This window comes from Benincasa hispida, chromosome 4 (assembly GCF_027475165.1).
Source record: "Benincasa hispida cultivar pf3 chromosome 4, pf3_genome.v1.1, whole genome shotgun sequence".
Classification (NCBI taxonomy): domain Eukaryota; kingdom Viridiplantae; phylum Streptophyta; class Magnoliopsida; order Cucurbitales; family Cucurbitaceae; genus Benincasa; species Benincasa hispida.
Genome location: NC_143481.1, coordinates 15,220,883 through 15,235,967, shown reverse-complemented (window position 1 = coordinate 15,235,967; position 15,085 = coordinate 15,220,883). Strand labels below are relative to the sequence as shown.

At 34.2% G+C, this 15,085-nt stretch overlaps 2 protein-coding genes across 4 annotated transcripts; one reads left to right on the top strand and one right to left on the bottom strand.

The window, feature by feature from the left end:
* Positions 1 to 1,151: 1,151 nt before the first annotated feature.
* On the top strand, positions 1,152 to 4,428 carry LOC120075373 (BOI-related E3 ubiquitin-protein ligase 1). Its single transcript, XM_039028706.2, has 5 exons — positions 1,152 to 1,609; positions 1,719 to 1,774; positions 2,754 to 2,933; positions 3,139 to 3,497; positions 3,751 to 4,428. Exons 3-5 carry the CDS (start codon positions 2,828 to 2,830, stop codon positions 4,300 to 4,302), a joined length of 1,017 nt encoding a protein of 338 aa, XP_038884634.1. The 5' UTR covers positions 1,152 to 1,609; positions 1,719 to 1,774; positions 2,754 to 2,827; the 3' UTR covers positions 4,303 to 4,428.
* Positions 4,429 to 4,807: 379 nt separating this feature from the next.
* Positions 4,808 to 10,229, bottom strand: LOC120075374 (RNA-binding (RRM/RBD/RNP motifs) family protein). Of its 3 annotated transcripts, none has more exons than XR_016529187.1 (8): positions 10,022 to 10,222; positions 9,852 to 9,935; positions 9,462 to 9,542; positions 9,235 to 9,374; positions 8,971 to 9,073; positions 8,823 to 8,892; positions 5,131 to 5,384; positions 4,808 to 5,045 (listed from the first exon to the last, which is right to left on the bottom strand). XR_016529187.1 is itself a non-coding variant. In XM_039028707.2 (8 exons), exons 1-8 carry the CDS (start codon positions 10,081 to 10,083, stop codon positions 4,968 to 4,970), a joined length of 681 nt encoding a protein of 226 aa, XP_038884635.1. In that variant the 5' UTR covers positions 10,084 to 10,229; the 3' UTR covers positions 4,808 to 4,967. The 3 variants fall into 3 exon arrangements, 2 of the variants coding, with proteins under 2 accessions (XP_038884635.1, XP_038884636.1); XM_039028707.2 differs by having other exon boundaries at positions 5,131 to 5,193; positions 10,022 to 10,229; XM_039028708.2 differs by lacking the exons at positions 4,808 to 5,045; positions 5,131 to 5,384 and adding an exon at positions 8,259 to 8,683.
* Positions 10,230 to 15,085: the final 4,856 nt, after the last annotated feature.

The following is a 15,085-nucleotide window of genomic DNA, read 5'->3' as shown; positions in this document are numbered from 1 at the left end:
AATTTTGTGATTCAAACGATGTAAATTCTTAAAACAATATTTTTATGTTTTCATTATATTTAGAATTTAAATTTTAAAATTTTAAATGTACATATTAAATAATGTTAAAAACATTTAGAAATATAGTATATGTCATGCCATGAACTCAATTCGATTTTTAAAAATCAAAATATTTATTATATGATATATTATAAATTATATTAAATTTCAAAACAGATCTTTATGGTTAGGATAGAGTAAAAAGTTAGTCTATATGATTTTAAAATTTAGATTTTAGTTCATATAGTTTGATAGAACTTCACAGTAGTTTGTTAAATCCTTTTAAATAATCTCCATCGTAAAAATTATTTATGAAGTAAACCTAAATTTTGACTTCTTCCAAATGTTAGGGACAAAACTTTCAATTTATCATATAAATTATATATTATCACAAAATAATAATTTTACAAAACATGTTCATAAATAAATTAATAATAATTTTATTATGAACTAATATTTACTGGTAACTACAACTAGTTTGCAATTATTTAAATTAGAATTAAATTTATGAATTTTACTGTCAAACACATATCTAAAAACATGAAATTCAATTATATTTTTATTTAATCTATTGTTTTCAAATTATTGTAAGGACAAATGTTGTTAATTTTTGATCCAATTACAAAATGGTCCCAAGGACAATATGAGTTATCAAAAATACTATCGAGGAATTATGATAAGGTTCACACGAATATCTCATTCACCATTCGTATATAATCCAAAACTTTAACATTAACAATGATGATATTAACAAATATTGTAAAATAAAGAAACAGAAGCATTTAATTAAAATTGAAAATTGAAAAGATAAACGAGAGTAACAGTAATATTGTTAGGAAGCAAAGTGGAAAAAAAAAGAAAAAAAGAAAAAAAACAAAACAAAAGTTGTCCAAACACCACAATTAATAATTTTAAAAATTGACGTAATTTAAAGAATATAAATTTGAATTACAAACTGTGGTGCCAGTTGCCACCGAAGCAACGAAAATTGTAATTGAAATGTAACGAAGTATAAGGAATGAAGAAAAGAAAGAAAGGAAAAAGGTTGGTTGGGAGTGGGTGGGGTCCACGAATGGTCAGTTTTAAAAAAGAAAAAAAAAAAACTTAAAATTGGGAATGGGATGATATTATTATTAACGCCTTTAATTTTCTTCCTTCTTCCTCTGTGGGAATGGAATTGGCCATGGCTTCCCTTCTCCCTTCCCTTCCATAATTTGTGTTTCGTAAAAGAGAAAAAGAAATTTAAAAAAATAAAAAAAAATAAAAAAAAATAAAAAGAAATTAAAAAAGGAACGAAAATCCGTTTGCGTAACCACTACCACCGATTCATTCATTTCATTCTAATAAATTTTCCACTCCCACCGCACCACCTCCCTACAATTTCTCTCTCTCTCCTATAATTCTTCTTCATCTTCATCTTCATCTTCATCTTCATCTTCTTCGTCGGTACCTTACCTCTCCAGAAACCTCTATCCATCTCTCCAACACATGTATGTATTTTTCTAGATCCTATTCCTCTTCTTCATCATTGTCTCCGCCCCCTTTTGATTCTTCATACACAATCCTCAAGGTATTCGTTCTATCTTTTCATTTCTATTTTCTTTTTTCGCTATTACTATGTGTATGTTTGTATTGCTGCGAAGTATGTGGATAAATCTGTGTCGATTGTTGTATGGCAGGATCTGGAGATGATCTTTCTTCTCATCTGACACTGCCCAAATGACTTCTTCTTGAGGTAACCCTTTCTTTCCTGTTTCAGTCTTTCAGACCCTAGTTGCATCGTTGCTAAAGTCGTGCCTCATAACGAAAACTTTGTATTCCCAATAAATCAGTAGATGATGATCTCAAGTAAACATTGTTCCTTGTGTTCATTCATTATGCGATTTCGGTTATACCTCCTCATCAATCTCCTTAAAGATCCCCATTTATGATTCACTGAACTTTTTCCAATTCCTTTACCGCGTGCCCATCCTTGCCGATGTTTTTCTGACTACATGGATATGTCTTTGTGATTGAACCCCTTTTATTTTCTTCTGATCTGATCTCCCTCTAGTGTTATTTCTGAATTCCTGCTTGCCTTGAATTTGATGTTTATTTTTGACTTTCTGCAATCAAGGTTGATAAGGAAAACATGATGATGGGTAGTTTTTCTCGTATTTTCACCCTTTTGGATGAATTCTATAAGATTACCGATTGCTCATTACTGGAGTTTCGAATACTGAATTAAGTCCTGGAACATCATGTCCATGTTTTGTAATAGGATTTGTTGAAGATGAGCCCCTCTATTGTTTTGTTGTAATTGGGAAGAATTTAACAATAGTGCTTTTGTGGCAATGCGAAGTCTGATCAAGAACTTGTTTCATCCTAGATTTTTGGCATTTCTGTGAACTGATTGACTGAATCCCCTTATTTTGTCAGATGTTTTTCCAATTAACCCCTTTCATTCCCTCTTGGTTAAATAATTTGAAGGCGAGGTGTTTCTGGGTCTAAGTCATGTTTCTTGTTTGTGTAGTGTAATGCCAAAGTGAGCATAGCTTAAGAGTAATTAACATATGAACCTTTTCGTTTGAGGTTGGAGCTTCATAACCCCATACTACACTTGTACTAGAAAGATGTTTATGTAGTGTAATAGTTCATAATATTGTCCTTTTCCTTCCTCATGGTTTTATTTCATCACTGAAATAGATTATTAAGACCGTTGTCTCCTTTTGCAGGCAGTGAACCCTCAGAACTTTCGGTATTTTAATTTTCACATTATCTGAACTTCATCAGTTCAATTCTGGGGAAAATGTTGGGTGGCAACAATGGCAATGGCCTGCTTCCTGTTTTCCTGGATGAAAATCGAACTCAGTATCAAACTAATGCTTCTGGTCAGCTGCAGTTATTTGGGAATTGTGAGTTGTTTTTCTCTCTAAGAAATCTGATTCATCACTGTATTCCGTACATTTTTTAATCATTATTATGTCTAGCCAGATTAAATGATTTGAATAACAATACAAGTCTGATCAGTATTTGGAAGATCAATCAGAACTTGTTAATGTTCTTTAGTTGTCTCAACTCTCATAGAATTCACAATTGAGTTCACAATTTATAATGTAGTGCCCGTTAGCTGTGGAATTGAGCCTGTAAATTATTTTGGAAACGAGCAAATAGTTCATATGCTTCGCCCTAACAAAAGAAGTAGGGAAATAGAAGATTTCTCACGGCAGCAGAAGCTTCAGATTTCCCTAAATTATGCTTGTCAAGATGATGCTGATCGTTCAGCGAGCATTAGAAACCCAAATGCTGTATCGACAGGTTTAAGGCTATCGTATGATGATGACGAACACAACTCCTCTGTTACCACTGCAAGTGGAAGTATGACCGCTGCACCTTCCATCATCTTATCACTTGGTGACAATATCAGGACTGAGATTGATAGACAAAAGGAAGAATTTGATCAATATATTAAACTTCAGGTACTTCTAATCGCCTCAGAGCTTCTAGGACTTTCTGCTCTTCTGGATTTTTACGAGTGTGCATGCTGCATAGCGATAAAACTAAAATAGTTTACAATGTTATTTCCTGGAAGATGTTTGTGGTCGAAGCCTAATTAGTTCATGAAGAGCTTCGTATGACTCTTTATAGCAATCACTTCATGCGATGTCTGTAAATAGATGGTTGATTCAATTGCGTCTGATGTGTTAGATTTTCCATCTGCCTTACGAACAGGAAGAACATTTGGCAAAGGGTATTAGGGACATGAAGCAAAGACATATGGCTTCCTTTCTTAGTGCGATTGAGAAAGGCATAGGAAAGAAACTACATGAAAAGGATGTTGAAATTGAGAGCATGAACCGTAAAAACAGAGAACTAGTGGAGAGAATAAAGCATGTTGCCACTGAAGCACAAAATTGGCATTGCAGAGCAAAGTACAATGAGTCGGTCGTAAATGTCCTGAAAAACAATCTTCAGCATGCTATTTCGCAGGGTGCCGACCAAGCGAAGGAAGGGTTTGGAGATAGTGAAGTGGATGATGCTGCCTCAAACATTGATCCAAATAATTACCTAAGCGTTCCAGGTGGGACTATAAAATCTTCAACGAGCAATTTACCAGGTTTCAAGGAGCACATGATTTGCAGAGCGTGCAAGGCAAAAGAGGTTTCCATCCTGCTTATGCCTTGTAGACATTTATGTTTGTGTAAAGATTGCGATGGACTTGTAAACGTCTGTCCTGTCTGTCACTTGATCAAAACGGCTGGTATCCAAGTGTTCCTGTCCTAAATTAAAATCTTACCAAAGTGCAAAAGAAATCTTGTTTTCCTTGTGTCTGTATGATATATACCTTCAATTTTTTTAATCACTAAAGGGAACGTTGAAGTTGCTCATAAAAAAAGTGGGTTTATCGTACTCGTCTTTGCATGAAGAACAATTACATTCTTTTTTCACGGGCCATGTTTCTGACTTTTTGATTGATGGATTCATTATTTTTGTCATATAGTTTTTTAAACATGCATTTCGAGCTTAGTTCCAATTCAATCTAACCCAGTACCCACCTTTTTTATATTTTATATTAGGGGAAGTTATTCCATCCATTTTCCCGGAGGAATAAAGTCCAGTGATTTGGTTTAATACCTCCAATGTTTCTTTATACTGTTAACTATGCAGAAATAAAGGAAATTGCAAATGTAAATTATAAATTCTACAATCATGATCCTTGTGTGAGAATAAATGAGCAAATTAGCAAATGCAAGGGCTATAGTGATGACAGTTAAACTCTCTACAGAACTTTGGTGGAAGCAAAATATTCCATATTCACCTTCGAAATAAAACATCAAACAGTTTAATAATATGTACACTGCAAATATGCGTATATGCGATGTGTCAAAATAACTTTTGATACAACGTTGAGACACCTATTAACCGTCTCTATAAAGGTCGGCAAGGCATTAGATTCTTCTCCTATTGTCCATGCGTGATTTCTTGCTCGCGGGTCCAGCTTGCAGATGTTCGCTGCTTGATTGGATCTAAAACACAAAGGTAATAAGCAGTGTTCAAATTACAATGCACTCAAATGTAGAGAATAAATCATAAGAATATAAATTTTCTAACCTTATCAAGCTTTTCCCTGACGAGATGCACAGTTTGATTCATAGATTCAGATGCGAAGTAATCCTGTACTCAAGAAAAAAAAGTGAGATTTTCAGCCACAAAAAACCTACAACAGGCTACGCAACAAGGACAAGGATAAAAATAGAAAAGAAGTAACGTTCGCGAACATTCAATCCATATCTTCACCCAGAAAAAGGAAGATTCAAAAGCCATTATCAAGAGTGTGCCTTTAACCTTCTCTACCTTGAACCAACCTAGTGAGAATGGCCCAACCAACATCGTTAAGACATGTAAATCATCAAAAAATCAATAGGACAAACAAAATTCTCTAAAGATAACCAAAGACTTTATGGTTCTACAGCTAACAAAAGGGAAATAGAACTTCCAAAAGAAGGAATGTAAGGAATGTACTTTTAAACAATCGAAGGAAGAAAATCAAGAAAATCTACCAAGTCATGCCACGAGGTCCTACAAAAAAAGATTACTCCTCTAACAAGACTATAATTTTATTTCAGGAAAAAAAAATGAAATTGTTAATGACCTGAAACTGAAAAAAAATGAAGTATACCAAACATAACTGCAACTGCATCTAATTAGTGTGTTAATAAGAAAAGTATACAGGCACATAGTATGGTCTCCCCTAGAATAGTTGATCTATAATACTAGGTGTGCGTGCGTTTGCACTTCTTGAGAGTGGATAGTGCAACCCAATAATCAACCTTTCAACAACTTAGCGCAGAAACATAAATGAGAGAAATATATTATCAGTAAGCCCTTTGTCAGATATTTACAGAGGCAACAACGACTACGACAAGAAAGAAAGGAGATAGTAGGTGCAAGAAACAAATAATTAGATGACTAGTCTAATTAGCTAATTTTGACTAAGATAATTAGTCAAATTGTAAATGTTGTCAGTTGGTTAATTCGATCGATTAGTCCATTTAGTGTTAGATGTCTATAGACGCAATCAACGACTACGACAAGAAAGAAAGGACATAGTAGGTGCAAGAAACAAATAATTCTATGACTAGTGTAATTAGCACATTTTGATTAAGATAATTATCTTAATCAAAATTAGCCAAATTCTTAATGTCAGTTAGTTAATTCGATCGATTAGTCCATTTAGTGTTTCAAAATTTACAAGTTATTCTCTTCTTTCATATAAGTTCAATGTCCAAGGTTTATCGTGGAAAATTTTTATACGGTAAAGAATTTAAACTTCAGAGAGTTTTGGTGGTTTTCCCGTGTGATAAATTTAACTTAATCACAAAAACTTATTGCACTACTCTGGTATCAAGGCTCTTGGTCCTTCCTAAAGCGGAAGGACCATAAATGACGAATAATGGAGTTGAAGTGTTGGGGGTGGAGTGATTACAAAATCTCTTTCTTAAAATATTGTTTCTATCACCTCCATCTTTGGCTTGTTCACCTGTCACCAAAAAAAATCTTCTCTCCACACTTGGATGCAAAACCACGTCCTCAAACATCTAAAAACTTCACTTCAGACAACATTCCACACCATTTAGCCACCAAGAAGCTCTAGCTTAATCTAAAGAAAATCAAGGCCCAACCCCTGATTTCCACCCACCAGCTCAATAGCGATTCAGTTGCACTATTGATCTACACCAAGAAGCTCTTGTTTCATGTATGTGTACATTTGTGTGTACATATGCATGTATATATGCTCTACGAGAACATTAACCACACTATCTCTTTCTTTCTCTAATATCTATGAGTATCCGGGAGAACTCACGTGCACCACACCAACCTCACGAGACAACCTGCCTGAATAAGCTACACTACAAATCTTCAAATCCAAGTTCAACGTAAAGTCACCACTGCATCATGCTCAATTCTCCAAGGGACCCAAGATTAGTTGACCCTTGTTCCACGCCTCCTCACTTGAGATCACCCAATCCCTGACTCTAGGGGAAAGTGGCAAAAGAAAATAAAGTTCGACTAACAATAAAGAAATCTAACAACAAATGGCAAGGACTTATTTCCTCCATTTCTGTCATAATTACTATATGAAGGTGAACCTGATTTTTATTCTCTCTCTCAAGTTAGATTATAACATATATTTTAAAGAACCCCTAAAGACTAGAGATACATATCGGTCATCTAAACCTTCGACCATTGTGATAGCAAGGATAAAAGACCAAGTCGATTTCCAAGATCTTCAAGCCCAAGGAGCCCACAAATTCTTCTTTTTTATTTATTTATTTCGAGTCACGTTTAAGATGCAAGGCATCATTACCCAAAGGTAGGCCCCTTCAACCTTCTTTCATTACCCACAGATAGGAGCCTACTGCCCTCCTTGATATGATACAATTTGTAGCATAGTCTATGAAATTTCGAGAAATCGAAAATAACTCTAAAGATAATTTGAAGAGGTAGTCAACATTGATGAATACCTCCGAACATGAATTCTGAGGAGGTACGTAGAGTAGAATTTTCGATTTAAATATTGATTTTCGGGTAATTTCCAATGTGATGCCAAGTGGTTCAGTAATTCTTAGTTAAATAAATGTCATCGTTTGTTTTAAATCTTTTTTACACACAAATTTGACCTAAGATACTAAAGACATATTTGAAGTCAAAAGTCTCGAAACTCGTTGAACTATGCAGTAACAAGAAACTTTAAGCATCAACAATTGAGTAACTTCTGTTATCAAAGAATTGATGGTGACTGCATTACAACTATCAAAACATTAGTTTGAATTCTTTAATAACAAAATGAGGAGATGAGAAAACAAAAAATTAGAACACAATACTCGCTGATTAAACTATGTACCGATTATTCATGATAGATGAGGCAAGTCATGGAGTCAGTAGTTAGTATTGTTAGCCCACTGGCTTGACTACATTGAATTTAGATTTTTTTCCCCTTCTTTTTTATGAGAAACCCAACTTTCATCGAGGGAAAAAAAAAACAAGGACATATAAAAAGAGAGCCCACAAAAGGAGGAAACCTACAAAAGTGAAATTAAATAAAATAAGACTACATTGATTGCAGATCACTCCATTATTTTATTTGAACGGACCAGTAAAAGGGCAAGGAAAGTACAAGGAAACAAAGAAAAAATCAGGAGGTTGGTGTTAGGATTTTACTGATAGGGAACACGATAGAAAACACAAAGATAGGATTATATTGCAATATCAAGAGAAATTACAATATTTATAGCATTTTGACAGGACTATGTCTCTCTTTAAAGTCCACCATTGGACAATACTAAAATCAATTCCACCCTCTAAGGTGCCCAATTCTCCTTATTTATAACCACGTCACCACTAATTATATACCATTATCCCCATTCTACTATCCTACTAAGATTCCCAATATATCCCTAACTAGTACTCCCACAGATAGTTAGGAGAGTCTAGACTTCTCCAATGCCTCAAGATTTTTGTGCCTAATAACATAACGAATTAAGAGAAATCATCTAACTTCCTAATTTTGTGCTTGCAACCTATCACATTGCATTGGCCTTTCAAAGCAGTCGTGCAATCTGTTGGAGAACTCCTTGTACCCATATTGCAGCACACAGTGGAACTATATTCAAATATCATCATGTACAAGAGAAACCATAAACTAAAAGAACACAGAATAGTCGTTTCCAAGCATTGTCAATAATTATTATAACATCAAAGATGACATGAAAAAGGGAAGGAAAACAGCTATGATAACAAACCTGATCAGAGGAAACTCTTGTTATTTGAGAAACATGTGGATTGGAAATGAGTGTTGTGTCTCCATAATTCCTACCGAAAAAAAACAGAAGAAAGTTTAAACAAATTTGTTGAGTTTGGAGGAACTACAAATTTTCATTTAGCTTATACCTCGTTTCAAGAGAGTTCTTCTGTTCAAGAGTATAATGAGAACGAGAAGGATTTGTACGCTTTGCGGTTGTTGAACTAACTGCAGATCCTCTTGGTCTTCCAGCTGATAAAACAGTAATATGCCTAAAAGTGAACTATTGGAAGGAAACACCATTTCCCTACTATAATGTGGATGTATTGGATTTTTAAGTTGACACATTTCAGATGTACCTAAAGCAACATATTCCAATCATACACATAAATATATGCCAAAGCCTAACTTACAATCCAATCGTGCTAACACTTCTCGTCTCCTAACTTCTAGCTTTTCCTCTGTATCAAGCAAGCTTTCAAACTCAGGGGCATAAGAGACTTGCAACCGATTACCAAGGAAAACAAACTCATCCAATTTTCTTTTTGCAAACCTGAAAGTTAAATTGTTATGGTTCAAACTCAGGGGAACAATAACGCATTCTTTAAAACAAAAGAAAACCAGAACAAAGGTGCAACACCTGGCACTGGTGACCAAATGAAATTTGACAAAATAAACGTCTGTGAATTCATCGCATTCTTCTGCATCCATCGGTTTACACCTGAAAAAGTATAAAATAAGATAAAAGGAAAATTTTCTCAAGAGAGGCATAAGAAATTATCAGAAGCTAATCCAACAGGGGAAAACATGAAGCAACCATATGGTGACACACCGGCCAAAGAACTATCACGCAATTGCTGGATGGCTCGACAGCTCCCACCCCCAAAAGAATGAATAGTAAAATTCTGACGAATTAGAAAGGAATGTAATGGAGAGTATGACAATGAAGAAATGCTTTGAGACACGATAAAGGAAAAGAAACATGTAAAGATGAGTATAGAAGAAAGAAGGGAAACGAGAAGTGAAGTACTCTTCAAGGTTTCCGTAGGAGGAGAACAATTTGAGCAAGTCATCTCCACAACCCAATGCTGGGACGTTCCTCACAACCAAATACCTGTTGAATTTCACAATGAACAAGGTAAACATAAGCCTCATAGATCTTCGATTCTGCGGAGGAGAAATAACAGAGGCGGAGTGGACCTTGACTCATCGCAAACCGTATAGACGCGAACCGCAGGGGGCTCGTCTGTAAAGCGAGGCATCCTCGAACGAGTCGTCTTCTCCGGATCCCGAATTCCGAGTCCAATTACCTAACTCCGCCTTTCTACATTTGCCACGGTTTCGAAACACTCCCACTCCTAAAATATAGGTTCCACTTCTCTTACTTTCGATAATGTATATAATATATATAATATAGGTTCTCTTAAATCTTAAATTCTTAATACAACTTTTAACTCTTTTGGTACTTAAAAGGAAATAAATAAATAAATAAATAAATAAATCTTTGTAACTCTTTTGCAAAAAGAGTGATTGCAAATAGAAATGGTAAAATGATGAATTTGTTCTTGAACTCTTAATTAAGGTAGAGTTGCAAAAATAGTAATAAATAAATTATTATAAAATTTGTTAATTTGGTAATGGTTTTTTTTAAAAATTTATAAGAATATATGCTGATAAATTATTGATACACTAATGTCACATTTCTTCTCCAATTTGTTAAAAGCTACGATTGTTATTCTCTCCAAGCTATCATTTTTTTCTTTTCATCTTCTTATTGAGTGAGATAATTTATGTTGTGAGCTCGAAATTTGTAAATCCATTTTTTTTAGAGTCTGTCAAGTGTGTTATTTAATTTTTCCAAGCCATAGGTTGCTCTTAATCATAAAATTAGTTGTAACATCAAAAGGTCTTTTATAGATAGATTTAAAAGATTAAAATTAGGTATCTAATCTCATTAGAACCGTGACCTTAGGTCTATCTCAATCAAATTTTAAAACTCTTTTAAAATATGATTAAACTTGAGTTTGTATGCAACTCTTGGTTATCGATTTTAATTATAATTTCATTAATTATAACACTTATAAAAAAAAAATGAAACAATCAAAATCAACCACATTGCAGCTAACACATCCACAAGGCATTTATAACTCCTATAAATAAACTTGAGTGTCATGCTCCATGCAATGTTTATTTATTACTACATTATATAACTCTTATATAACAAAGTAATGAACTAAGCATACATGCTCTCATACACCCTTATACTATAACACTTATAAAATAAAGATGATGTATGGATATGTTTAATGCATGCATATATTATAACTCCTATATTATATGATGCATGAGTATGCTTTAATGTAATTCAATCATGCAAACTTCTATATTATAACTCTTATAATATAAAGTTGATGCATGAATAAAATGCATAACCTAAGGTGGGTTTTAAATCTATATGTCATACATTATGATATATAAACTAATATACATCTCATGTACATTAAATAAAATTGATGGACCCGGATAACCTCAAAATCATAAAATTAAAGCTAATTATTACAAAGAGTATCAAGTCCATCGGTTCAAACAGGCGAACCGAGTCTTGAACCGCCTAGGCAAATCCTCGTTCCTTTCATCGTGCAACAGCTTCTTGTGATCGTTGAGTAATGCTGATCAAGTATAAACGATCGTGTAGCGTGGATTGAGTGCCTTTGACTATGCGATGAAGCATGAAGGCCACGTAATCGTGCAACCACATCGAGCAACGCATGCCTAAACGATCGAGTAAACGACGATTATGCGATGAAGCATGATCGTCTAAACGATCGAGGAGCAAACATCAAGTATCTCATACTGAGTGATCGAATAGCCAGTGACTATGCAATGAACATGCTGGACTATACGATTGTTTAGTGCACGCGCCTACCATGCGTCGAGTATCATATACTCTATACAATTGTTTACCCCAAGCGTCTACACGATCGAGTAGCCAATGCAACACGATAAAGTAAACTTTTTACTCAATCGTTTAGCATCAGTCATACGATCATTTAGTAAATACTAAACGATCGAGTAGAACTTTTCTACACGATCGTTTAGCCAAATCTAAACGATTGTTTAGTCTGGGCTACACGATGTGACCAACCTTTGGTATTTTTCCTCGAATAGAATAACATCTCCATGCGTCTTTGAAGCTTCATCACGAATGACTCAAACATTAAAAAAAAAAAAACTTAAATACAAACTCGAATGCTTGTTAATTATACCCAAAAACGCAGGGACCTTTACAAATTAACACTTGAAATGTAAAGAAATCTTTAAACCGAGGCTATCATCCCGTAAACATCCATCAACACATCCACAAATACATTTAACTCTTAAACGCATTGTAGAATACTTAAAAACCCACCAAGACTATATAAGTTCAATACAACAATGGAATTTGGAATATCAGAACAACCTACTCTAAATAGAGAACTAGTGAGCGGAAGCGGATCGTTCCAAAATCCATTGAGAAAGAGCACAAACAATTACAGTCTAGAAGATCAAATTATGCATAATGAGTAAATTACAACATGCTTCTTTTAAGAACAAATAAGAAAAAAGTATACAATACCTTTGAAGAACCCTTTCTTCAAATATCCCTTGATCATTCAGCAACGAGTCCAATAGCACGAACTCGAACGCAACGATTAGAACTCGATCTCAACGAGCAATTGAATGAACCTCGATCACAATCGAGTACAACTCAATCCTCGACCCTCAAACGGAACTGAACACCACCACAAAGGCAACCTTGGTATTCTTGGTGTGAGAATCCAGAAGTTGTGGGCTCTGTATGACTTTGGATAGAGGAATGGAAGAAGTAAACGATCAAGTATGCGACAGAAGAAGGAAATCTATTGTGTAGACTTGATACTCGATCGTGTAGAAGAAGAAGCCTATCGTATAGACTTGCTGCTCGATCGTGTAGCAATGAGTAACTATCGTATAGTAAACTCGATACTTGATCGTTTAAGTTATGAGATACTATCCTTTGGTAAAACTCTTTTACTCGATAGTTTTTATTTTATGAGACGATACAAAATGAATCATCCTTTGATTTGGAAAACCATTTTTCTTTTTATCTCACAGTTACCATAAATCGCAAATAACCTCCCACTCGAGTTGGTTATTAAGAAAAAGAATAATTAATTATCACATACTTAATATATTATAAATAAATATAATAACTAACTTATCATATTATATTTTAACCTATAGTTTTAATATTACATCATATGCAACATATAAGCCATAGTTATTTTTCTATTTTATGGCATTTAATATAAATCATATTTATATTAATTTCTCCAATTATATAATGTATCAAATACATCATATCAATTATATCTCATATAATTGATTCAATTTAATTATATTATATATAATCAAATTTCTCTTGTTAATTTGAACACTTCAAACTAACCCACTATCTGATTCTCAACTTGAACCCATTGAGCTACCAAGGGGAACTTATGGACCTATAGCTTGAAGCTCCAACGATACGTGAATAACTGACTAAACTCTTTAATCATAAGATCCACTATCCATTAACTGTCAGTCACTCCAAAACTAACAACTGCACTCTTCACACTACAAACATATTTCTGTGTCCATATAACCAATCAACAGTACGATGACCCTTCACAAATCGCTTGTAAGTACAGTTGAGCCAATTTACCGTTTTGCCCATGTAGTTACATCTAACTTCTTAAGTACCACTGATCCTCTAGTGAACAATAAGTTATAGTCCCATTATGATTGAGTCCTCTCTTCCTAAGAGAGGGTGTGACCACTATGTTCAAGACTCGAAATCAGCCCTTAAGGGAGCAATTTATCTACTTACCCCTACTTTGGGGAATGAGTGAATTTCGTCTTCTGTTTCTAACTCCCCAATCAGACGAATCCCCAAAATGGTAGGCTTGTTGAGTTGGCAATCTAGTCACTCTCATCCATACAAATCAAAGGACCACCCTCATAGGCAGGAGTTCCCAACTCACTCAGGATTAAGGTCATATCACATATGGTCATTCTAGTGAAATGTAAGTCTCAATTATCAACGACGTTATATAAAAAGACTAATCATTTCGTGGTTCGGTCTTATACAAACTCTTTGTATAAGATATCCCCGCTCATATGTCTTCACATGAATGGTCAAGATCAAACCATTTGTAGCACTTTACAATACTTGTAATCTACAAAACGAGTTGTATCCATAGTGTCACTAGTATATCCATCTACTACAGACCATTTAGGTTATTACTTAAGGCATGATCCACTTGTATGTCTCCACATACACGCTTAAGTTACATAAAATAACCTCCAATCTTAGTTTATTGGATTGAGTAAATGCTTATAAAATAACACTTATTTTATTAATAACAATATGTTCACAGAATGTTTACAAACTACAAGACTACCAAGAGATTTAGGACACCAATCCCAACACTTTGTTCTTAAAAGAAAAGATACAATAGAAGTGGGAAGGAATCTCACAATTTAGGGGAGCTGATGAGGCAAATGAAGAAGATGATGAGTCTCTTGTGACACATTTGTGTAAATCAAATCCGATTGTTTCATTAATTGTTGATAAAAATTCCTGTGACATTACTAAAAATTTAGAACACAACATAGTCTCAGATAATAAAGATGATCAGAAGCATACCAACATCCTTCTAGTAGAATTTTAAAGAATCATCCTTCCAATATTATAATAGGAGATGTTGGGTCTGGAGTTTCTATCAGGAAGAAAGAAAATGTGGATTATCTGCAAATGATTGGTAATATTTGTTACATATCTCCTGTGGAACTTAAGAATGCAATTGAAGCATTAAAAGATGAGTGTTGGGTGAATGTCATGCAAGAAAAATTGATGCAATTTGAAAGACATCAGGTCTGGACGCTGGTTACTCGTCTTGTTTCAGAAAATGTCATTGGCACCAAATGAATCTTCAGAACAAATATGATGTAGATAGAATGGTTACAAGAAATAAAGCCCATTTTCTTGCTTAAGGATATTCTCAAATTTGAGAGTGTTGACTTTGATGAGACGTTTTTCCCTGTAGCTCGTTTGGAAGCCATTAGACATATGCTAAGTATTGCTTGTCTGCTAAAGTTCAAACTTTATTAGATGGATGTTAAAAGTGACTTCCTTAATTGATTCTTGAATGAAGAAGTTTATGTTGAACAACCTACAGGTTTTGTTGATCCAGTTCATCCTGA